General features: G+C 33.7%; 2 protein-coding genes and 1 pseudogene across 2 annotated transcripts; 1 reads left to right on the plus strand and 2 right to left on the minus strand.

The window, feature by feature from the left end:
- Positions 1 to 5802: 5802 nt before the first annotated feature.
- LOC146536889 (uncharacterized) lies at positions 5803 to 19597 on the plus strand. Its single transcript, XM_085189313.1, has 7 exons — positions 5803 to 6028; positions 12932 to 13094; positions 14273 to 14541; positions 15321 to 15497; positions 16601 to 16789; positions 19003 to 19181; positions 19440 to 19597. The coding sequence occupies exons 1-7, from the start codon at positions 5974 to 5976 to the stop codon at positions 19449 to 19451; spliced, it is 1044 nt and encodes a 347-aa protein (XP_085045439.1). The 5' UTR covers positions 5803 to 5973; the 3' UTR covers positions 19452 to 19597.
- On the minus strand, positions 11756 to 12822 carry LOC146536890 (NADH dehydrogenase [ubiquinone] 1 alpha subcomplex subunit 8 pseudogene; annotated as a pseudogene).
- A 183-nt stretch (positions 19598 to 19780) lies between the features above and the next one.
- On the minus strand, positions 19781 to 20746 carry RpS29 (ribosomal protein S29). Its single transcript, XM_085189314.1, has 3 exons — positions 20582 to 20746; positions 20376 to 20475; positions 19781 to 19836 (listed from the first exon to the last, which is right to left on the minus strand). The coding sequence occupies exons 1-3, from the start codon at positions 20641 to 20643 to the stop codon at positions 19828 to 19830; spliced, it is 171 nt and encodes a 56-aa protein (XP_085045440.1). The 5' UTR covers positions 20644 to 20746; the 3' UTR covers positions 19781 to 19827.
- Between the last annotated feature and the right edge of the window lie 1793 nt (positions 20747 to 22539).

Consider the following 22539-nt stretch of genomic DNA (forward strand, 5'->3'; position numbering starts at 1 on the left):
GACGAAACACGTAATTGCCTTCGACGCATGAAGAACGGAAAAGTGGTGGGACCTGACGACATTCCGATCGAAGCGTGGAAATCGTTGGGCTCTCTTGGTGTGCTCATGCTTACTGACCTTTTTAACCATATCTTGAACACTGGTAAGATGCCGCATCAGTGGCGGCTTAGCTTCATTACCCCTATTTACAAAGGAAGGGGCAGTGTTCAAGATTGTGGTAGTTATAGGGGCATTAAGCTTATGAGTCATACCATGAAGCTCTTCGAGCGCATGATCGACCTCAGGCTCCGCCGAGAGTGTACTGTCTCTGAGTCTCAATATGGATTTCAGCCAGGATCGGGCACCATGGACGCCATTTTCGCCCTCAGAACTTTGATGGAGGCATACAGGGAAAAAAGGAGAGCTCTGCATGTGGCCTTTTTAGATCTGCAGAAGGCCTTTGACTGTGTGCCTCGTCAGTGTATCTGGTGGGCATTGCGATCCAAAGGGATCCCTGAGGCCTATATTGAGATTATCAGAGACATGTACCACGATTCCGCTTCTATGGTTAGGACTGCTGTTGGCGACACTAGACCCTTCCCGATTACGGTGGGGGTTCACCAGGGCTCGGCTCTTAGTCCGTTCTTATTCAATGTAGTGCTCGATACTGTCTCGGCTCACATCCAGGACCAGCCTCCATGGCTGATGATGTATGCCGACGACATAGCACTCATTGCCGAGAACCGACTGACGCTGGAGCGTAAAGTGAACCTCTGGAAGGGTACGCTTGAGAACGGCGGTCTTAAACTAAATGTGTCGAAGACAGAGTACATGGCCTGCGGGAGCCGGGACTCGAGCACCATCCTTATAGGTCCTGAGCCAGCCATTAAGTCGGAGAAGTTCAGGTACCTTGGATCCGTTATGCACGAGTCTGGAGGCATCGATCACGATGTCCATGGCCGGATAAGCGCTGCCTGGGCCAAATGGCGGGAGGTCACTGGTGTGGTCTGCGACCGCAGAATACCGCCCAAGCTCAAGGGGCTGATATACAAGAGCATCGTCCGACCGGTTCTTTTATACGGCAGCGAATGTTGGCCAGCACTATCTCGGCACACTCAGGAGCTTCACGTCACGGAAATGAAGATGCTGAGGTGGATGTGCGGCGTAACGCGGTCTGACCGCATACGCAACACATTCATTCGAGGTAGTCTTGGGGTCCGTGACGTAGCGGATAAGCTCCAAGAGAGTCGCTTGAGATGGTTTGGCCACGTTACGCGCCGGCCTAAGAACTATGTCGGACGCAAGTGCCTTGCTATACCAGTCCCTGGGGTGCGACCTCCCGGACGCCCAAGGAAGCGCTGGTTGGATGTCGTGATGCAGGACATGAGAGCCAATGGTCTAACCACCGAGGATGCAAAAGATCGTGCAAAGTGGAGTAGGTTGTGTAGGAAGGCAGACCCTGACAATAGCCGGGATTAATGCCAGGATGAAGAAGAAGATATTGTATGAAAATGGCACGCCTAAAAACCATAAAATATAGAATAGTTTATTCCCGCAGTTTAGCCTTCAGTAAAAATGGATAGACATGGGCCGTAACGTCTTTTAAGCATAACCAGTGGTCACTAGTTTCGGGTACACGCGTAGCTAGTTTCAGAAACTAGTTATTTCTGTAACTAGTTACAAATGCTTCATAAGCAGTTGAAAGTTTAATACGCCTACTTTTATAGTTATGATTACGAAAACGTTTTAGGTTAAATTACAATATCTTGCTACTAAAATGTAATTATTTATTAATTTCTTTTAAATACAATTATTTTTCTATATTTTTTTATATACACTTTATTATATTATATATTTTTAATATACAGAATTTTATATAGTTTTTTCGCTGATCGCTTTTTAATAATATTTGATATATTTAATTACGAAGTGAAATTAAAATTCCAAATTAAGTAAAAATACATTCAAAAAGAGGGAATCATTTTACACTTACAGAATGGAAAAAGAAATTTAAAAATACAAAAAAAATCATAAACGAGAAACTGACACGTAATAGAAAAATAATAAGGTTTAAAATTGGATGAAACTTGAGACCAAACTTGAGGTAAAAACCAGCTGGTTATGGGTTCGATCCCCACTCGAGGAGATGAAATATTTATTTAAATTAATATTTTCATTTCTTCGCTCTGGTGTCGAGGTAAAGCGCGGAGTTGAGTTCTGCCACTGAACACGCAATGCCTTCAGAATTCGGCAGAAAGTGGGGAACCTAGTGTAACAGAGTGTTACACTAGGTTCCCTCTGCCTACCCTGCTGTGTGTGGGAAACAGCGTGAAGCTGATTTATTTATTTTATTTTTTAAAATTGAAAGTAAGCACAGAGCACAATAGATTAATTTATTTATTTATTAGGAAGCCAACGTTACATACTACAAAAACAGGCTTTTAAACTTGTAACATAAACACAGTTATAAATGTATAACTAGTACTTAAATTAAAATTAAATGTTAAAATTTTGCTACTGAATATAAATAAATAAATAAAGCCTTTATTTGCTGACCATTTCAGAATTTTTGTTTGCATAATTAAAATAAAGTATACAATAAAAATTTAAAAGACTTAAAATTAAAAACATTTAAAAAGTAATTAATTTTAGCAGTCTGCATATACTACTGCTATATAGCTAAACATAAAACAAAAAAAAAATAACAAAATACAAAACCAAAATTAAGATCTTAAAAAAAATTGTAAGCTCAGTTATGGATTCTTTATTGCGTATATAAAATATTTTTTCTGTTGAGCTTTATACAAACGTAAGGAATCATTAAAAACATCGAATTCAGATTTTTGCGCTAATTTATTATCAACACTCAAAGCTCTATTAAGTGGTGGATTTAGGCCTCAATTTTTTGTAGCGAACCTCGTTTTGAAATTTTGGGTACATAATCTTGCATTCAATCTAAGGGTAATAATATTAAGTTCACCTAAAATCTTCGAACAATCAAGACACTAATTAGTGTAAAAAGCAAAGATCGGCAATATTTCTGCGATGGGATATTTTAACATATTATAATATTTTAATAAGTCATCGTACTTCGTGATCTCTGGAAGATAACATTTTTAAAAACTTTTTTGAATTCGTTCTAATCAGTTTTTATGTGTTTCATAATATGGATTCCAGATAGTTGAACAATATTCTAATTGACTCTTAATTAATGAATTAAATAAAATAATAACTGAACTGGAATTCTTAAAAGTCTAGTAGATCGAATAAAAAATCCCAATGTGCTTAAGATATACAAGTGTGAAGTGAACGTCGCAAGCCATTGTAACCGAACCTCTTTTAATAAATAATAAACATTAAGAAAGCTACGTCACGCTAAACAAAAAAACTCGGAATTGGTTAAAATCCACCGTCGTGGCGGCACAAGGGCGTGGCTGTAACGCGACGGTTGCGGGTTCGATCCCCAATCGAGGAAATTAAATATTTATTTACATTTTATATTTTCATTTCTTCGCTCTGGTGTCGAGGCAGAGTTTTGTTTTAATTCATCATCATCATCATCATCGTTATCAGCCTGTCCTCGTCCACTGCTGGACATAGGCCTCTCCAATGGCACGCCACTGAGCTCGATCTTCAGCTCTTCGCATCCAGCCGCTGCCCGCTACTTTGCGAATATCGTCACCCCATCTAGCTGGAGGACGTCCAGTTTTAATTATCGATATAAAATAATAATCGATCAAATTGCATTAATGCATACATATAAAACTACTGTCGTCTCTTTTTTTCTTGCGGAACGTACTAAAATAGAGCAAGATGCAACTATATAAGTGTCAATGTAGCTATTAACAATAATATGGTTTTTTCTTGGAATTTTCATAAAACTATATGTAAATAATATAGTTTAACTTCTGCATTTACAGTTTAGAATCGCTTTTTCGTTTCATTGGGTGTTTAATACAAAAAAATACGATGTTTGTAGCTTTTCAATCAAATTCGCCTATTCTCGTCTCTTTTTTTCTTGCGAGATACAACTGTGCTAGTGTCGATGTAACTTGATTAGTGCTTACTGCTTACTCTCATGAAACTACGTATGTGAAATAATGGCTATGTGTACAGACACATAACCACAACGTAACATGTGTGTAGCTTCGAATAACCGCGGAGCTCCGAATCACGGCATAACTAGTTTCGAGGACAGCCCGAAACTAGTTATGCCGTGATTTGGCTTGTAAGCAGTTTCTGAAACTAGTGACGCTACGTAACGCCCATGTCTAAAAATGGATGTCGCATCGCAACTTCTCAAGTGTAACTTGCAAAAATATAAAAATAATATAATCAAATTAGCTTCACGCTGTATCCCGCATACAGCAGGGTAGGCAGAGGGAACCTAGTGTTAAGACACTCCGTTCTCCACTTTCCGTCGAATTCTGGAGGCAAAGCGCGTTGACTAGCGTCTGGCGACTGGTGTCAACGCCCTTTGCGTTGACACCAGTGCGAAGAAAAGAAAGAAATGAAAATATAAATTTAAATAAATATTTTATTTCTTCGAGTGGGGGTCGAACCCACAACAAATTTATTTAGCTAAGCTATTACCACCATTACGTTTTTCTTCACATTTTCTCGATCTTTAATTTAGCTTGTTTTGTTCTTATAGTGGTTTAGTTCGCATATAGTTTAGACTTTAGATGGACTATGATTATTTATCAGATGTTCCCATTCTTATATGTTTGTGGAAAATGGTCATCACGCTCGACTATTTTGTTATTAATTATTACTCATCTAATTGTTTCTTTTGCCTTAGCTCCGCTTCTGCATATGAAAGCCTTTAATAAAAAAATATAAAATCATAGATTGATGTTCTATGAATTATTTTAGAATCGCAAATATATTCAATAAACAGACATTTTTTTTATTGTTTATTATAGGTCACCTAAAACTGACTGACAGGTGAAGAAAATGAAAATAATTTTAAATAATTCATAATTTTAGTAGTTGCATGATGTTGACGTGACCCTTTTTTGTCTTGGCCAAGTAATTTTTTTCTGCTATTAGAGAACAATAACAAAATAATTTAAAAATGTCTCTTCACCTGGGAATCTGTAGTGTAGTCACCTGGGAGTCTTATTCTTACATTACCAAAGTGAGTACTATGGCGGTGGTACTAATATTGTGTGGCCTCTGTGGCTTACACTTAGCTATTACGAATTACGATAGACGCTGAGTTCAACTGCGACATTAAATTGATTTCACACGGATGAGTATATTGACACAGCCAAGCTTATTATTTTTTAGTAAAATAATAAGATATTCAGATTTAATATGCATAATTTTATAACATTAAAATATTTTTATTTAAATAAGCAAAAATAAGAACATTGAGGCCATTCGTGGCGCAGGGGCTCATGTATGTGAATGTAAACGCGACTGATTGTGGGATCGACTCCCACTCACATTGCGTGTTGAGTCAAGTCGGAACTCAACGCCGCGCTTTATTTCGACAATGAAATTAAAATATTAAACAGTTCATTTCCTCGAGTAGGAATCGAACCCTCATCATGTCGCGTTTACAATTACACGCCTGTGCCGCTGCGCCAGTATACCTAATAATATTAATTAATATTAGAGAGCGTCGTAGGTAAATTAAATTGTCATCAGCATCCGTTCCGCCCTAATGTGTCGACATTATATATATATTACATATACTTCAGATATTTTTGAACATAAGCTTAACTATATATATGTAGGTATATATCAATTAGTTAATTTTAGTTCGCTAAAGAGGGCAAGCGTACTGTAGCAATAAAGTGCAGCGAAAGTATTTGTCCGCCAAATGATAATCTGTATCAACAGCGGCAAGTACTTATGCAACCTGCGGGCCAGCGGCACCATTTGCCTTCTCCAGCCTTAGTCAGCAGTGGACATTCTCACCCAAGAGCCGCAAACCAAGAAAGTGCCATTATTGACTGTGATCCTGTGCTATAAATAGTGTAAAAAATGTATTCAAAAACATTAACATTAACGATATTATTGATTGGATTTTTGGACTTGGGTAAGGTTAAAGCATGTTTGAATTATTATTTTCTTATTATTTTTTTCTACTAGTTATTTTATAATATAAAAAAAAAGAAAATTATAATTAATAAATTGATATTTTAAATATGAAAATAAAGTACCCTATTAAATTCATAATCTACCCTATTAATTTCGTACCGCGTAATACATAAACAATTAATAAACGTATGCGTATTAAAATATATGGAAATGTATATTTTTATGACTATATTATATTATAATAAATATATTTTTTAATTATTACAGCTAAGAAAATTATTAAGTCCTTATTTCTATTTAAAAATTATAAGTAAACAAGAACTCACTCATATTATTATGATTAACAATTAAACATGTTTAAGTACTGTGCACTGTAGTGCTTATATCTGTATTGGTTGTCCCTGTATAATATACGTTTTCTATAATTAATTATAGAAAATATATATTGTACAGGGACCGGGACGGCCGCTGCAATTATTAAATATAAATCTTATTAACTAGATTTCCGCCAATGACTGCCCGCATGGTTGTCGATTTATTATTTTAATTTTCTCGCTGGTAGACAAACGCGGCGTTAAATTTCGCCACACATCTCAGTGTCTCGAAAATCTTGCGAAATGTGGGGAACTTAAGTCAGCCTTAGCTATCATCTTTATAAACGTAACAAACGAAAAAAACGTACATACGAGTATGTCCTAGTGGTCAGAGCGTTTCAATGATGTCTGAGGTGCACAGGTTCGAGTCCCGCTATGTTTAGCATTTTGTTCTTTTTCTAAAAATAATATAGCACTAGGTTTTCCGCGTTATTTACCTACTAGCGGTAACAAATAACCTATAAATGTTATAATATTTGTCCATGTTCTTACCCCTGTCTCTACATTCGATAACCGTTTAAATTTATCTACATATAGATACCGATTATACTCATATAATAAACCTAAATAGTTTCTTTGGCCGAACGCGCTAATCCCGGGAATTACTGGCTTGAATTGAATAAATATTTTTATATTGAATATTCCGTTTATTGAGAAAGATTATATCACGGCAAGCGTTTCGATGTAACATACTGAACCTACGGAAAGAAAGGGAAAGAGTTACTTTCTTTTGGATACACAGATCAAAATTAACTAATAATTTGAGGCAGTCGTGGCGCAGCGGCACAAAGGTGTGACTGTAACGCGACGATTGTGGGTTCGATCCCCGCTCGTGGACGTGAAATATTTATTTACGTTTATATTTCCATTTTTTCGCTCTGGTGTTGAGTTCTGCCACTCAACACGCAATGCCTCCAGAATTCGGCAGAAAGTGGGGAACGGAGTGTCTTAACTCTAGGTTTCCTCTGCCTAACCTGCTGTGCGCGGGATACAGCGTGAAGCTGATTTAATTTAAACTTTTAGTTATTTTCTTTTGACTAAGGGGCCAAATCGTATGTAAAAGCTAGCAACTATTTTTTAAGTGAGATGTAACCTACATCTATCTTAAGTAAGCGCATTCATTCTTTAGTAATGCCACCCTAATTTTTTTATATAAAATATATTTGAAATATATTTTTAAGTACTTAGTAATGTATATTATATAGTTTTATTTATGTTTCATAAAAATATGTGGCATAGCGTGATGAATTACAGGAAAGATCCTAATCATAGCACGTTTAAGAGTAATTATATCTGCGCCTATTCTTAACTTTGTAAGTGATAATCTAAATAATTATATATTATGTTTTTATATACGTATGTTGACATAAATTTGTACGTAGTTATTTTAATTTTTATTACGAAATGCCTTATCCAACTTTTATGAATTTACTTAGTAAAAGTAAGCTCAGGTTCAAAACCTGCAGTCCTGTTGAAACGTTTATATTATTTTTTTCTTTCGATATTAAAATTGTAGTCATAACACACTACAATTTTAATATCGAAAGAAAAAAATAATAAAATAAAATGTGTAAGGTGAAAAAAGGTACGGACCATACATCCACCACCATAAGTCTGTAGTGTAAGCAAGAATTAAAATAATACTAAACACTATTAAAATTAGCTATCGCTCTGTCATAAGATATTTTCGACCCATTTTTTCAAGCGACTCTCAAGTTCGGGATCGATCTTAAGATTGCGTTTTCATTTATAAATTACATATTTATGAATGAAAACGGCATCTCAAGATCGTTCTCAGCCTTGAGAACAATTTATAAATGCGGTCCTTAAAGTGGCACATAAAGTGACCCATGGCTTAACCAGTAGCTCTGGTAATTTTTGATTCTTAGTAATACTTGTAAGTTTTCCCTTTCGCAAATGTTAAATGTAACTGACCGGTATTTTAATATAGGTATAAGTACGTAACCGATTGCGTAAGAGTGGGTACTTGTTTCTTTTTCTCATTTTGGTCCTACTTACACACTTACGTTGTGTTGTCGTTCATACTAGAAATAATGTCATGGGTAAGTCCAGTTATTTTTTTGATTTTTTATTGTTATAAATCGAAGCATGGCGTTTAAAGGAATTTGCCTACTAATTCCTTTTACGGAGGATTTCTTACGAATATACATATTTGTTTACAAAACCTGTAATACGGAGTCGTGGGTTTTTGATTCGCACCCATATGTACTTACGTTATAAAAATCTCTCAATAATCATTAGAGTTTCAGAATCGTTGAACTTCAGTATACTGGAAATAAAATTGCGAGTTCCTTTGCAATTTCGGTTGTTATGAAATCGATACAAATGACTTAAGGAATATTATCATAGTTATGGCTATGTATTATTTTGCACTGAACTGCACACAGCTGGAATTACACACATAGGGAATCTAGTGTTAAGACACTCCGTTCCCCTTTTTCTGCCGAATTCTATTGCGTGTTGAGTGGCCTATAGAGACCTACCAGTGGACCAATTATAAAATTTGGCAAGAAGTGATATCTTACAGTATGAAAAAACATCACAAAATTTGCAATTTTATATTTATATAATTACATTACATTTTTTATCACATGTAACAAAAAATATTAATGTCTATAATTTATTTAACAATTATATAACTATTATTTGCAGAGTAAAAAAAATCCAAAATAAACTTTGAGAATAGATAACGATTTGAATTTGTTATATGGACCATAATTCCGGTCATGAAATAGCCCTGAACTAAGTTTACGATATTCCTTTCACAAAATACAAGTCAAAATAATTTAAAAGCATTATAATTAAGGTTGGTAAGTGGATAATTTTATGCTATATAAAGCATATTTTAAGTAAAGGTATACTGGTATACTATGTACCTAACATAGTATACTTAATTCACTAGTAGATATACAATACAGTTATTATTTATGTCAAGGACTAGGTACGATGATTTACATCGTGATTATTTTCTGTGATAATTCGTGTTATTTACTTATATAAATATTTAGTACATTTTAATAAACTTATTAGGTTTTTTATAATCTTAAGTATTATATAAAAAAATGTCATCTTTATTGCATACACAGTTAGTTCTCATCTACTCACTATCCTACTGTCACGTTGTTTACAATTTTTTCTTATACATTTTTTCTCTATATCCTTTGTCCTACTTCGTCAATATGAAAAAAAAAAATACAAATCATTAATAAATTGGCAAACGATTTTTTTAATTTAATTATTATTTACTATTCGATATTTTAAAATTAAGCTTCTCATATTGAGTTAATAATGATTTTGCAAGGCGATAGCTCGCGCTTGCTACATGAGACGATTTCCTCAATTTAGTTAACTGGCGTGCATCTTTGAATGATGATTGCAATTTATTCGAAAACTCAACAGTTCATCCAACAAGTGTTGTAAATTACTTTTAAAATCTCTCATGGTAAAGATTTAGAAGCTGCTAAATATTACCTAACTGAAAAAATACATAGGGATAACAAGACACAATGATATTTGTCCATGTTCGTACCACTTAACTTTTTTTGTATGTAATATTATCTAATAATGTTTTGATTTAATTATTATTACGTTATAAATACCTGAGTTAGATCCATCTAACTATCTATGTATTCTAGTTGAAAATCCATTTTTCTAATAAATTAATTAAAGAAAGTGAAAAAAAAAATTCTATTGACATTATATGCACCTTTGTAGATTTATTTAAATTTTGCCATTTTCTTACCCAAGAACTGCAATTTAATCATATTTACCTACTTATATTTAGAATTAAATTGCATACGTGTTTCACAAATCGCATTCTTGATTGACAAATGACTAAAATATTATTATTTTAATGTTGGCAGCGCGTATTGGTTTGTTGTTAAAGATGTTAAAGGCTAACAACAACTATATCTTCGGATATTACTGATTGCAAGAAGTCATTTCTATTGTTGCGTGTAACGTTAATTATAAATGAATAGGAATTGACCACTAAATTTTTTTTTCAACTTCAGGAGCCTAGTGTTAAGACACTCCGCTTCCCACTTTACGACGAATTTTGGAGGCATTGCGTATTGAGTGGCGTAACTCAACGCCGCGTTTTACCTCGACACCATAGCGAAGAAATGAAAATATTAAATATAACATTTCCTCTAGTGGGAATCCATCACACAAATGCTACACGCTTGTGCCCCTGCGCTACGACTGACCTTTTCTACTACTGGTCATTTCGTTCATCATGGAATTTATTTCATCTTATTTTTCTAATCCTTTATTATCTCCCTCTAGTTGTGAAAGCACTTTCTTTATCCAAGTAAAGTAATATTTGGGGCCCATCGTTAGGGTCTACAGAGTCACAGGGCCCCCGAATGCTTTGTAAAAGTTTGTTGCCTGTTACTTTACAACTGGGCCCCAATTCGTGTGTATCCAAGGGCCCTCAAATCCACAGGTCCTATGACGGCACTGAGTAAAACATTTATATACTTTTATTAGATATAATTATATCATTTACTTATTATCTATGTCGCAATCATGTCGTAATAGTTACAGACTAGAGAGTAGATAATTACTTTAGTTATTTCTTTATATATAAAACTGTTTCCTGCTTTTGCAAGTAATAATACGTGTGTTGAGTAGCGGCTGCCGGTGCGGCAAAGACGGGCTGCTCACGTCAAAGACCTTGCATAACAAGTTGCATTAAGTTTAAAGCACTTAAATGTCGCATGTACCTAATATTAAAATATTAATATATTTGCTAACATTTCCATAGATTTATAATAATTTAAAAGTGATCGACTTAAATATCGCGCAGCGTGGAGTTTCCCAGAATTCGGTAGAAGATGGGGACGGAAGTGTCTTTACTAGGTTCCCAGGTTCCCTCTGATTACCCTGCTATGAGTGGATTACAGTGTGAAACAAAAAAATATCAGTCTTAACGTTATGTTTCTGTTGAATAATGTTAAATATAAATTACAAATTTTATTCAATTTTTTAACCCAGCGAACTTTGGCCGCACATTACAAATTATTTTAAAATTAGACAATATGCAAAAATGCTAATTTAAATTGTGTAAAAATATTTTTTTAACGTATAACGTAATAACATTGGAATTTTAAAACTAATATTAAATATGGCGTTAAAAATTATGAAAATATTTGGCCGGACGCTACATACTTATTTGCTAAACTTATAGAGTAACTGATTATGTTTTTACAATATGGCTTTCGTTTGTACTTACTAAATAAGATATGAAGGAAGAACCTACAATGGGATTACCTACCACTGAGGATGTATTACTTTGAAAATATTTTCTTAACTTTATTTTAGGACTTTTCAACAAATTTCTATGCATTTTAAAGCGATTTGAAAGTAATTAAAACTAAATATTTATTAATAGCATATATTAAAAGTACATAGTTTATAATAATAGATTAATAATATTTACTTTCTAAGTAATGCAGTAAGTACAGAGAGCTAGTATGAACTAGCAGCTTTCTATGAACACAATCATAGAAACCTGAAATTAGTATTGAATACATAAATCTCGGCAATAATAGCCGACATTCGTCGACGAGCCGTTGCCGCCCTTAAGTTTACCTTTTCGAACTTTTGCGCAATGTTCACTCAAAAAGAAAAATCAAATCTAAACTGCTATCTACAGCTATCTTCTGGGCGGCCACAACTCATGGATCGAACTGTAACTATATTGGTATAGTAATTATTCTGTCATCCAATAGTAGCGCCCGCCAAAACGAGCTGGGGGACGTGGTTTGCATTCCGGTAAGGAAGGCGGAGTGTCTGTAAACTTCGACTCACAAGGACATGGTTCTGGCGGAGGTGGTGCGCTTGGACTGTTATGCACCCTCGTCCGACAAAAATAACCAAAATCAGGACGGGTCATGGACAGCTTGTCTTTCATACACTGATCGAAAACCGCTTGGGTTTTACGACAATTTGCAAAGGAATAGTCTCCCGAACTCTTATCAACACAATTCGCGTACTGATTAAATTCTTCAAGACAATTATTTTTAACATTTTTAAAGAACTGCAACGTGCACGCCGTGACTTTCTTTCCTAATTCAAGACAAGCGCGCGGGTCGTTTGATTCACATCTACACAGCATAAATTCGTTGTTGATTCCCTCGCAATGCTTGCCGAGGTACGGAGCCGCGGACATTAACGTCGCTGTCGATAAATTTACTTCTGGCACTGTTAACGAAGAAAACTCCGGCAACTCTATATCTTTCGTTAGAACCATACTTCGTATTTTAATATCTTCCTATTGTAATGAGGCTTGCGTTTGTAGATACAATTTAAAAACATAAATTAGATATACAATTTATATAACATATAGACAATATTATTATTTCTATTATTGTAAATTGACATAAAAGTTTTAAAAAAATCTATATAAAATTATAAAACCTTTTACATGAAATTTGACACTTTATTAGACATATAACAGTACAGTACTCGAAGTGGATCTCTTAAAAATTTAATATTTTTAGGTGACTGCCAATCTTTGCAATGTCCGAAAGTACGCACCACCAGTGGTTGGTTAGATTTATTCCCGATCCCCTGTCGAAAAAGTACAGACTGCAGTGTGATGGGAGCCCAGCATCTCTGCTGCAAGGGATTCTGTACGAAAGGAGCGAAAGTGGCTCAATTACGGTTAGTAAAATATTGTTTATTTTACGCTTTGCCTTTGATTGAAATTTGATTATTATAATTCGTCAAACTTGTAACGAAATAAATTAAAAAAATAAATATTGAAATGTAACATAAAATATGTCATTGTTGATTTTTTTGTTTAATTAAGATAAACTTAAAAAATAATTATTAATCTTAATTAAATAACCTGTAAACAATTATTGTTAACAAATAATAAATCAATGAACAAGCCTTTACCTAATTGTTATGACCGCAAAGTTTTAAATTTATTTTTAACAACTTAATGTAAACGAAGGTCATAACTTTTCTTTTGTTTAGTGTCTATAAAAATATATTATTTAACTTAACATAAGTAATAAATAAATAGCTTGACCTCCATTATATGTCGCTTTTTGTGTATATTGTATTTGTAATGCTTTTTAACTTGCAGTTTCATTTTTAGTGAATAATAAACTGTTTAGCAATTAAATAACTAATATAAAATCTTTGTACTATTATATGTACCATTACATATACACAGAGTATTGCGTTTCAAAATATGTCTTATGCGTCTCTAAAAAAATATTTATTATACTCACTTCAAAAATTCAATTTTATAATTTCTTTTTTCTGGGATATCCATATACTTTACTTTACATTAGATCGTTTAAAATAAATGGGAATTGTAAATTTATATTTAAGTTTAGTTTGCAAGTTTTTATAAAAAATAATAAACTGATCTGATCGCTCGTTGATGTCTTTTATATCGACGCTATATATTCTTAGTGGTGAGGCAATGGGCATGCTTCAATACTTTACTTATAGTATCTTATAGCTCATTTCACACTACAACAAATTCTTTGGTATAGTATCATTTTTTGATTTTCCATATACCATACTTGTATTAGCAAAATAACATTTATAGAGACAATTCTACATTCAATAAGTATTATGTAAGTAAGAGGCATAGTGTAAGAATTGTATCATAATCGAATATCTAATAGGAAAATATTATGTAATTTTATAATTCCTTAATTATAACAAGATAAATGTATAATTCGCCAACTATTTGTTATTGTTACTAATTACATATTCATAATAATATTGCAATCATCAGAATTAGAATTAGAACTCATTTAACGCACGCTTAGAGCTTTTGTGGCTAACACTGTCATTAGATTTCATTCTAAACATTTTAGAAACAAGGAGGCGAGTAGTGTAGTTTCATCGAGTAGTTCAAGTCCCAGTACTAGCACAAGCACAAGCACAAGCACCACCACTAGTACCACAACTACCACAACAACGACAACAACTACTACAACGACTCCAAGTACTACCAGTTCGACAACCACGACGACTACCACGACCCCCAAGCCGACAACCACCACGACGTCAACGGAACCGCCGCGCCCGTTCCTCCAGTTGCTGCCTATACAAACTACACCTAAAGCTGCTCCCGCAAAAATTGGTAATTGATGACTATCTGTTGCTATTTCTGTTTTTAGGGTTGTCTTCTAAAAGGAAAATGGAAACCTTTGTAGGTCACTTGTCACTTTGCTAAAAAGAAGTAAGAACATGTAGCATATATTTATTTCCTAAATTGGTACGGAACCCTTAGTTGGCGAGTTCAACTAGCACTTAACCGGTTTTTTATTTCTAATTAATTAGATAGTAAATTGAAATGCAAAATTACCTCTATCTATATTTATATTTATTTTCCGTACCAGATAAGAACGGCCTTGGAATTCTCTTTCTAAAATTTGTTTTAAATCAAATCTTAAACGGAGCTGGTCCTAACTCCTACCAAATATAGAATATAAGTTTAGTAGGTATATGGCTAAAACCGGTAATAGATTGCACCCCATAATGGAATTAAAGTTACATTCCTTTTTAATTAACAATTTTCTACGTATGATCTACTTTTAAAACTGTAACCGTTCGATAAATTCGAAATAAATTTTGGTTAAATTGAGTTTTCTAAATGATGTTATATAAGAAACCTTAGAACCAATTATAAACTAATAAAAAATAACCGTTGACAACTTTAGACATTATAAGCGGTTGTTACGTGAGTTCTAAACGTGAGACTCAGGGTTAATACATAAGCACTCTAGCATAACGTTATGATTTATATCGAATTACGCTTGTATTGAACTCGACATATAAACCTGATATAACGGACTTATAATTACAAACGCTAAATGCTATTTACAATATAAATTTTCATTTGAAATATTTCGTATATAGGTAAGAACCAAAAGCTGATTTGTCCAAAGAATATACCAGTTGTGTTGTTCCCAATTCCCTGCGAGACCAACGCTCAGTGCCGCGCGAGCAGCGGGCCCGGACAAGTTTGCTGCCAAGGCCAGTGTGTGAAAGGAGCACCCGCCCCACGACCTACCGTATCAGAACAATCGCACCAACGTAAGTGTTATATAATTGCTGCTGTTGGTTTTAGATACAATTTGTAATCTATGTTTATAGTTTTTTATTATTTTTCATATAGCAGTGTATTGTAGGCAGTAGGAAGCTAGTTTTAAGACATTCCGTTCCATATTTTCAGCTGATTTTTTGAGGCATTGCGTGTTAAGTAGCATAATTCAACACCGCGCTTTTGCCTTATTACCACAGCGAGGAAATGAAAATAATAATTATTTTTACCGAATGGAAATTAAAACCACCACCGTCGCATTACAGTCACACGGTTGAACCCCTGCAGCACGACGACCTATTGCTGTTTTTATATATACTTAGATAAAACTTTTAGATATAGGGGACTCCATTTTTTGTCAATTTTGAATTAGTAAATATAAGTCTATATTGGCTTGCAAAATACACTCTTATAATGCATTTTACATACTTGTGTATATAGGTATCTAGGTAGATGGAAATTTACGCATTTAATGCGCAAAATATTACATAATATATTAATGCAATATATAAATATTACAGGATATTCTCCATAATTCATGATAAACTGATGTAATATCATATCGTCGTAACCTTTTCGCTGTTGGGAAATATAAAGAATAATAATTAGCTGTGCTTTTCAGAAACATTCACTCTGTTGAAATAATTGCAGCAGTAAATTTTGCATTCGTTTCAAAGATCATGTAATATGTGATAATAACGCAACTAATTTGTTATCTCATTTTAGAAGCCTATTTTATAATGCTGACATACAAAATTTAAATAAAATAATGTTTTATGTACCTAAATATAGAATATAGTATAAAAATATTAACCATTAAATAATATAGTATTATAGTTAAACAACATTAAATAAATTTAATGCTTAACTATAATACCTACTTACTACATTTTATTAATATTATCATTTCTTCGCTCTGGTGCCAACTGCCAAGGCAAAAACACGGTGTTGGGTTTCGCCACTTAACGTGTTAAAGTGGCAACGGAGTGTCTTAACACTAGGTTCCCTCTACCTACCATGATATAAGTGGCATAGTGAACGTACGGGAGGTCTATAAAAATATATGAAATAAATGACAATAAACATATTGTTTCAGCTATCCTCGGCGTCATCCCTCGCGAGTGCCCAGCGGCGCCGCTGGGAGAGCTGCTGTTCGAGGTGCAGACGTGCAAGACGGACGCGGACTGCTGGCCACGCGTGTGCTGCCCCGACGGCACGCGTTCCTACTGCCGCACCGCGCGTGCCAGGCTCGACCTGGTGCCCGTCGCCAACAGGATTGAAGCGCGTAAGACTTTCGATTTCGATTCGATTATAAATATTACTTACCTAGATGAAATTTTATAAATTAGGCAAGTAATTTTCGTTATAACGTTTAATTTTAAAAAGACGCTACATAAAAAAACTATAATAGTAAATTACGATATAATTCTAGTAAGATTTGAACTCGCGTCTCATGGAAACCGTCCACGAGGCTGACCGCTAAACCATAATATGTTCTCATCAAGCTACGACGAAATTACGTACGCTATACGCTTGTTTACAACTATTTTATGGTGTTAGTAACTCTTTAGGAAGATTCTTACAAATTCCCGCTACACAGAGAAAATTACTTAGAATTATCATTTAACTAGAGAGAGAATTTTTTAATATATATTTTAAAGTGTTATTCAATCCTTAGGAAAAAAGGACTATATCGAAAACGATTAAAAATTTTACCATAGCGGGATCTGAACCTGCGCCTCTTGAAAACCGTCCAAGCGCTTTGACCAGTATGCCATACGATCTCATCAAATTACCTCGAAATTCTTATACACTTGTTACAACTTATTTAAGTTTTTACAACATAAAGATACTACTATCACCTATTCTAGAATCTACTAACTATTGTAGAGATAGATATTTGCGTAGACTTATCTATGATACATGGTTGCTTTCGAATATGGAACGCTTGTATTTATTTTTTATAATAACAGTAGGCTCATATAAAAGAAGATCGTCCATGCGGAGTTTATAAATGTTTTGTAATTGTAACTTCCAAACGGGACGATATACATAATATGTGAAGAGGTCGATGACTATAATAAACTGTTACTAGTTATGCCTGTAGCCTGGGGCCAAATAGAGCAATACATAGTTAGCAAACTCTTAACCATAATAGCACTTGATACAAATTAATATCTTTTAGTGCAGAAAATGTAAATATATTTATTCCTTTGCAAACAGTTATTTACAATAATTATATTATTATGTTAAAATCTATTAAAACATTATATGGGCACTGATATCTGATAAATAATAATTGCAACATTTATAAGGCTTAGTCTAGGTTATTTAAAAAATTGTGAAATTAATGTCACGGTCTTAAATACTCTCAACCTTTAACTATTTTAATTCAACCGCAACAAAAAATAACAAATGAATATAATGATTTGGTAATTATAATAGAAACTAAAAAAATGTATTTATGTTAATACTTTGAAATTTTTCAATTTATTTAATAAAATCAATTTACCATAAAAATATGCTTTTAGTAACAACTCCTCTTCAAAAAATTAAACGATATTACCTATGGAAAGCTTAGAATCGCTCGCAAAAAAATCTAGTTCACTGTATTATTATCACAGATATAAGAATAAAATTTAATAAGCATTTAGGCTATTCAAAAAAATTTTTTTTTATATATAATTTTTAATAAAGCTAAAAATAGTCCAGTTGTGGCTCAGGGTCACAAATATGAGGCTTGAAACTGTATGTCGGTTCGATACCTACACAATGTGGAGTAGTCTTCAGAACTAACTAACTAACTGTCCTAGGTCCTCTGTCTGCAGAAGCTGATTCTTTTAAATAGTATTGAAACAAATACAAGAAACAGTTTATAAAGACGTTTTAAGCAATATTGGTCATGATCTCACAAATTACCTATGATGAATAAATTATTAACTTCCAATAGGTTCATTATTATTAATTAAATTAACAATAGGTTTAAATGTTTGAGCAAGTGGAACAGACGTGGAATATACAACTTAATAATTCACTATATGCTAAAAAGTGCTAGATTAAAAAATATACACTTAATTAAAAAAAAAACTCAAGGCCGTCGTGGCGCAGCGGCGCTAGGGTGTCACTGTAACGCGATGGTTGTGGGTTCCCTCTGCCTACTCTGCTGTGTGCGGAATACAGTGTGAAGGTGTTTTCTTTTTTTAAAAATAAGCAATATGTCCCAACCGTAGCATTAGCATAAGTAACATGCATAACACAACAAAACCCAATGACCCAAAAGACAAAAAATGTTGTCAAATATACTTTGAGTGTTCTTCAAATTTATGGTAATTTGTTTTCACCACATATTTCTTGTACATAATATAAAACCAATGTTATATTTAAAATTTTCCACCTCAAAATAATCTTAGATAGATAGAACATATTTTACTTATAAACAGAAAATAATTAACCAAAGATAATAAAAAGAAACTTCTAATAAGCCCCCATGTTCCACAGCGGTGCGTATGTTCGAGTCGTATCTACAATGTACGGCACCACCACAGAACGACGTGTTTCCCCAGCGTTGCAGCTCCAGCGTGGACTGCTTCCCAAATTTATGCTGCGCTGAGGGCGGTAAGAAACACTGCCGACCGCCACAACGCAGTCTTTTTGCGTTACTTGCCGGCGCTGCAGCGGTAAGCATAAATATTCATAGAGTACCTTTCCAGTTTACTATATTTCGTTATAACTTTAGATAAATTAGTAAACTTTGCAATTATACATATATTATAAAAGACAGAAATCCAAAATATTTACACTATACTATACTCAATTGCACGAAAGCTTATACCTATAAGAAGTTTGTGCATATACATATATGTTATATATTCACATTTGAAAAATATATTATATTGTAATAATTATTATAATCAAAATTATTATTTATGTTTCAGAGATTTGGCTGAGAAAAGCTGACCAGATAAGAATAATTAGAGTAGTACATGTTTGTAAATAGATAAAATATGGATTTATTTAATATTGATACTTTTCTACAATTTGTATTTTTATAATAAATATATTATTTAAATAAGATTTTTTACTTATAAACAAATTTTGTTTTTTATTTTTGTTTAGGTATTTAAACATTACTACTCATATATAAAGCTGAAGAGTTTGTTTAGGTAAATGCACTAACCTCAAACTGTTAATTCAACAAGTGTCCTACTATAAACATGACAGGTTGTGACAAATTATAAACTTCTAACTATTGCATCAACAGGTAAAAAATAAAAGATTTTAATGGGGATTAAATTTTTAATAACCTAAGTACTCCAACACATTTTAGTCCAGCTGAAACAAAAGAACAGAAAACTATAAACTATGCAAGGATAAGATTTTACATAGTAGACATGATATTTAAATTTGTTTAGGTCAAACTTATTTTGTCTTTAAGATATGAGGCAAAAAAGGCATTCCAGGTATAATATAACAGCATGTTACTGTTAGGGCAATAGTTGAGGTCAAATCCCCACAGCATAGGGGTCTGTTACCATACATTCAATGTATCATCTTGGCAGTAAGTTTACTAAGCTTACAATGCCGTGGAAGAAAAAAGCAAGACTTAAAAAATTATAATTGAATTTTATAAAATCATGTTATTTTATAAAGGCACAGAAGAGCACACACACGGGTTATGAACTATTAACAATAGGTCTATGTCATGCATGCTTAAGAAATAAAAGAAATATTGGAATATCTGCAAAAACTGTTTCAATACTATTATTTTTCGTCTTTAAAATACCACAAAAAATAAAACTATACATCATATCGCTTAATTTATTGTGATATTTATAGTCTTATGGTTCTAAAAATACTTAAAAAATAATTACCTTCTTGAAACCAATGTCATGTGCGTATTCTCTGAAGCACTGTCTGCAGATGTTCAGGCCGTATTTACGAATCAGACCGTGTCTGTTGGAGCAGGCGCGGCTGAAACATAAAATTGTTACTTCATGAAACACGTGTTATAACCAAAACTGCACATTTTTATTCGTAGCCATGGACACTTAATATACATTATTTATATATTACAAACCATGAACGGGATCCCTGTCCGTATCTACGGGGGTGGGAATACCAGATATTTGCGTGTCCCATATTTATTATTACTTTTACACCGAGTAAACGTATAAAATACGTCCAAAATGGCGGGTGAAAGATTGAGAAAGAATGATGCTAGCTGACAAATTGACAACTGTCAAACCAAAAACGTCAAACTACAGAGTATAAAAGACTACAGAGTGTAGAAAAGTGTCACAGATTAAAATAAGACACAATGCATAGTTTATCGTAAGGAACGGAATACCTTATGGGTCATACTCATATGAGTGTTATATTACAATAGCTTTAACAAATAAAAGAAAATAGAACGATTTTTCATTCTAATTTCAACTATGCCTACCCCCTTATGATAAGTGGATAGTCTACACATCAAAATTTAAAAAAAAATGTAAAGAAAAAAATTCAAATTCCATAATTTGTCCCGTTCTGTGGGCTGTTCAGATTCGTAGTTCATAGTTTCAAAAATTTGTAATTTAAGTTATTACGCCCGTGTCATCGAAATCACACATATTTTCAGCGTAGAATATACTTGAGTTGATTTTTTAATGATAATTTCCAAAATGTGCTTCACCCTTGTGCCTCTTTACTATAATTTCTAATAAACTAGCTGTTACACGTATCTGACTCTTTTCTGTGATCCAAAAAATCTGCATTTAAAAAATTTCTACTAAAGTTACCTTAAATGTAATATCTTTTAATTTGGTAATATTAGACAGCTATAATTTACTTACACCCATTACGCAAGACGGATGTTTTATATTCCAATAAAAAGAATCGTGTATTTTATTCATTTTGTAAAAGATCAAAGCATCTTTCCTATTTTTTGTGTATTTTGTAATGTACTTATATTTGTAATTATATAGGCACAATGAATTTAAAGGAGTATTTTTGAAATCTCACTTGCCATTTCTCTATCCTTGAAAACTAAAGACCATTGCTGATTTTCGATTGGAAAATCTTTTCTGTTGACATATTTTCTGTTACCTTAAATAACGAAATCTTAGCTTAGCTAGCTTTTTTACATTGTTCAAGCCACATTGCCCTATTCAAATAGATCTGGGGTGCACTAAAGCAATGAAGAGAAGAAAAAACGAAGACGTGAGACAAGTAGAGCTAAACAAGATGCTATTTTCAACTAATATCGTGCCATGATATCTATAAAACAAAACATTGACCATCATCACCAGCTGATGATTTACATATTAGCTTCTGAATCATCGACGGCTGCGAGGTGGAAGCTAATAACTGCAACACAGTTAATACTACTGCAGTTATTACCGATTAAAGTTGCTATTGTTATGTATGAAATATTAATTTAATAAATATTATTATTATGTTTCTCTTTTAAGATTCATGGGTTCAAAAGAATCCGGTCCTTTGGAAGGCTTGCGTGGGGACACAGGTCCAACACGTAGAGGTCCTTCAGAGAATATACAAATGTTTTACTGTGACGCATCAGCCGGGATCCATCGCTGGGCAACCACAGGTAATTGCCCAGAGATGGTCGCCGGTTAATGCGTAGGAACTATGGAAAATATGGAAATCTAGATTAGGACTATGGAATGGAATTTGAATGGACTGGCTATTGGATGAAATTGGCTATTGGCTACTGGACGTCCGCCTTTACAATAGTCTCAAATTGAATGGTTGGTGGACGGTGACTCGCCTCCCACTAGCCATCTAGTAGTAGTAGCCCCCACAAAGCGGCGTAATGCTTCGGAAGGATAGATTACAATTCCTCTCTGGAGGACTCAGGTCCGTGGGGTCGCCACTCTCCAACAGCTCGCCACAAGCTGCCCTGCGGCTTTACTATTATTATTATTCTCTGAAAATTACTGTTGTAAATATGGATCAAAAGTTCCACCAATTCATTTTGGTGGATTAAAAATACATATTTATTTACACACTTGGGCCTTTCTTTACTACTCGTTG

This window comes from Heliconius melpomene, chromosome 8 (genome assembly GCF_056956725.1).
Source record: "Heliconius melpomene rosina isolate 202511_hmr_F chromosome 8, ASM5695672v1, whole genome shotgun sequence".
Lineage (NCBI taxonomy): Eukaryota > Metazoa > Arthropoda > Insecta > Lepidoptera > Nymphalidae > Heliconius > Heliconius melpomene.

Bases quoted from the DNA above. Each gene is read 5' to 3' on its own strand.
- LOC146536889 (XM_085189313.1), top strand. From the start codon at position 5,974: ATGTATTCAAAAACATTAACATTAACGATATTATTGATTGGATTTTTG. The intron at 14,542-15,320 runs GTAATTGATGAC...TTTCGTATATAG, and splicing joins AGCTGCTCCCGCAAAAATTG to GTAAGAACCAAAAGCTGATT. The intron at 15,498-16,600 runs GTAAGTGTTATA...ATATTGTTTCAG, and splicing joins ATCAGAACAATCGCACCAAC to CTATCCTCGGCGTCATCCCT.
- RpS29 (XM_085189314.1), bottom strand. From the start codon at position 20,643: ATGGGACACGCAAATATCTGGTATTCCCACCCCCGTAGATACGGACAG. The intron at 20,476-20,581 runs GTTTGTAATATA...TTTATGTTTCAG, and splicing joins GGACAGGGATCCCGTTCATG to CCGCGCCTGCTCCAACAGAC.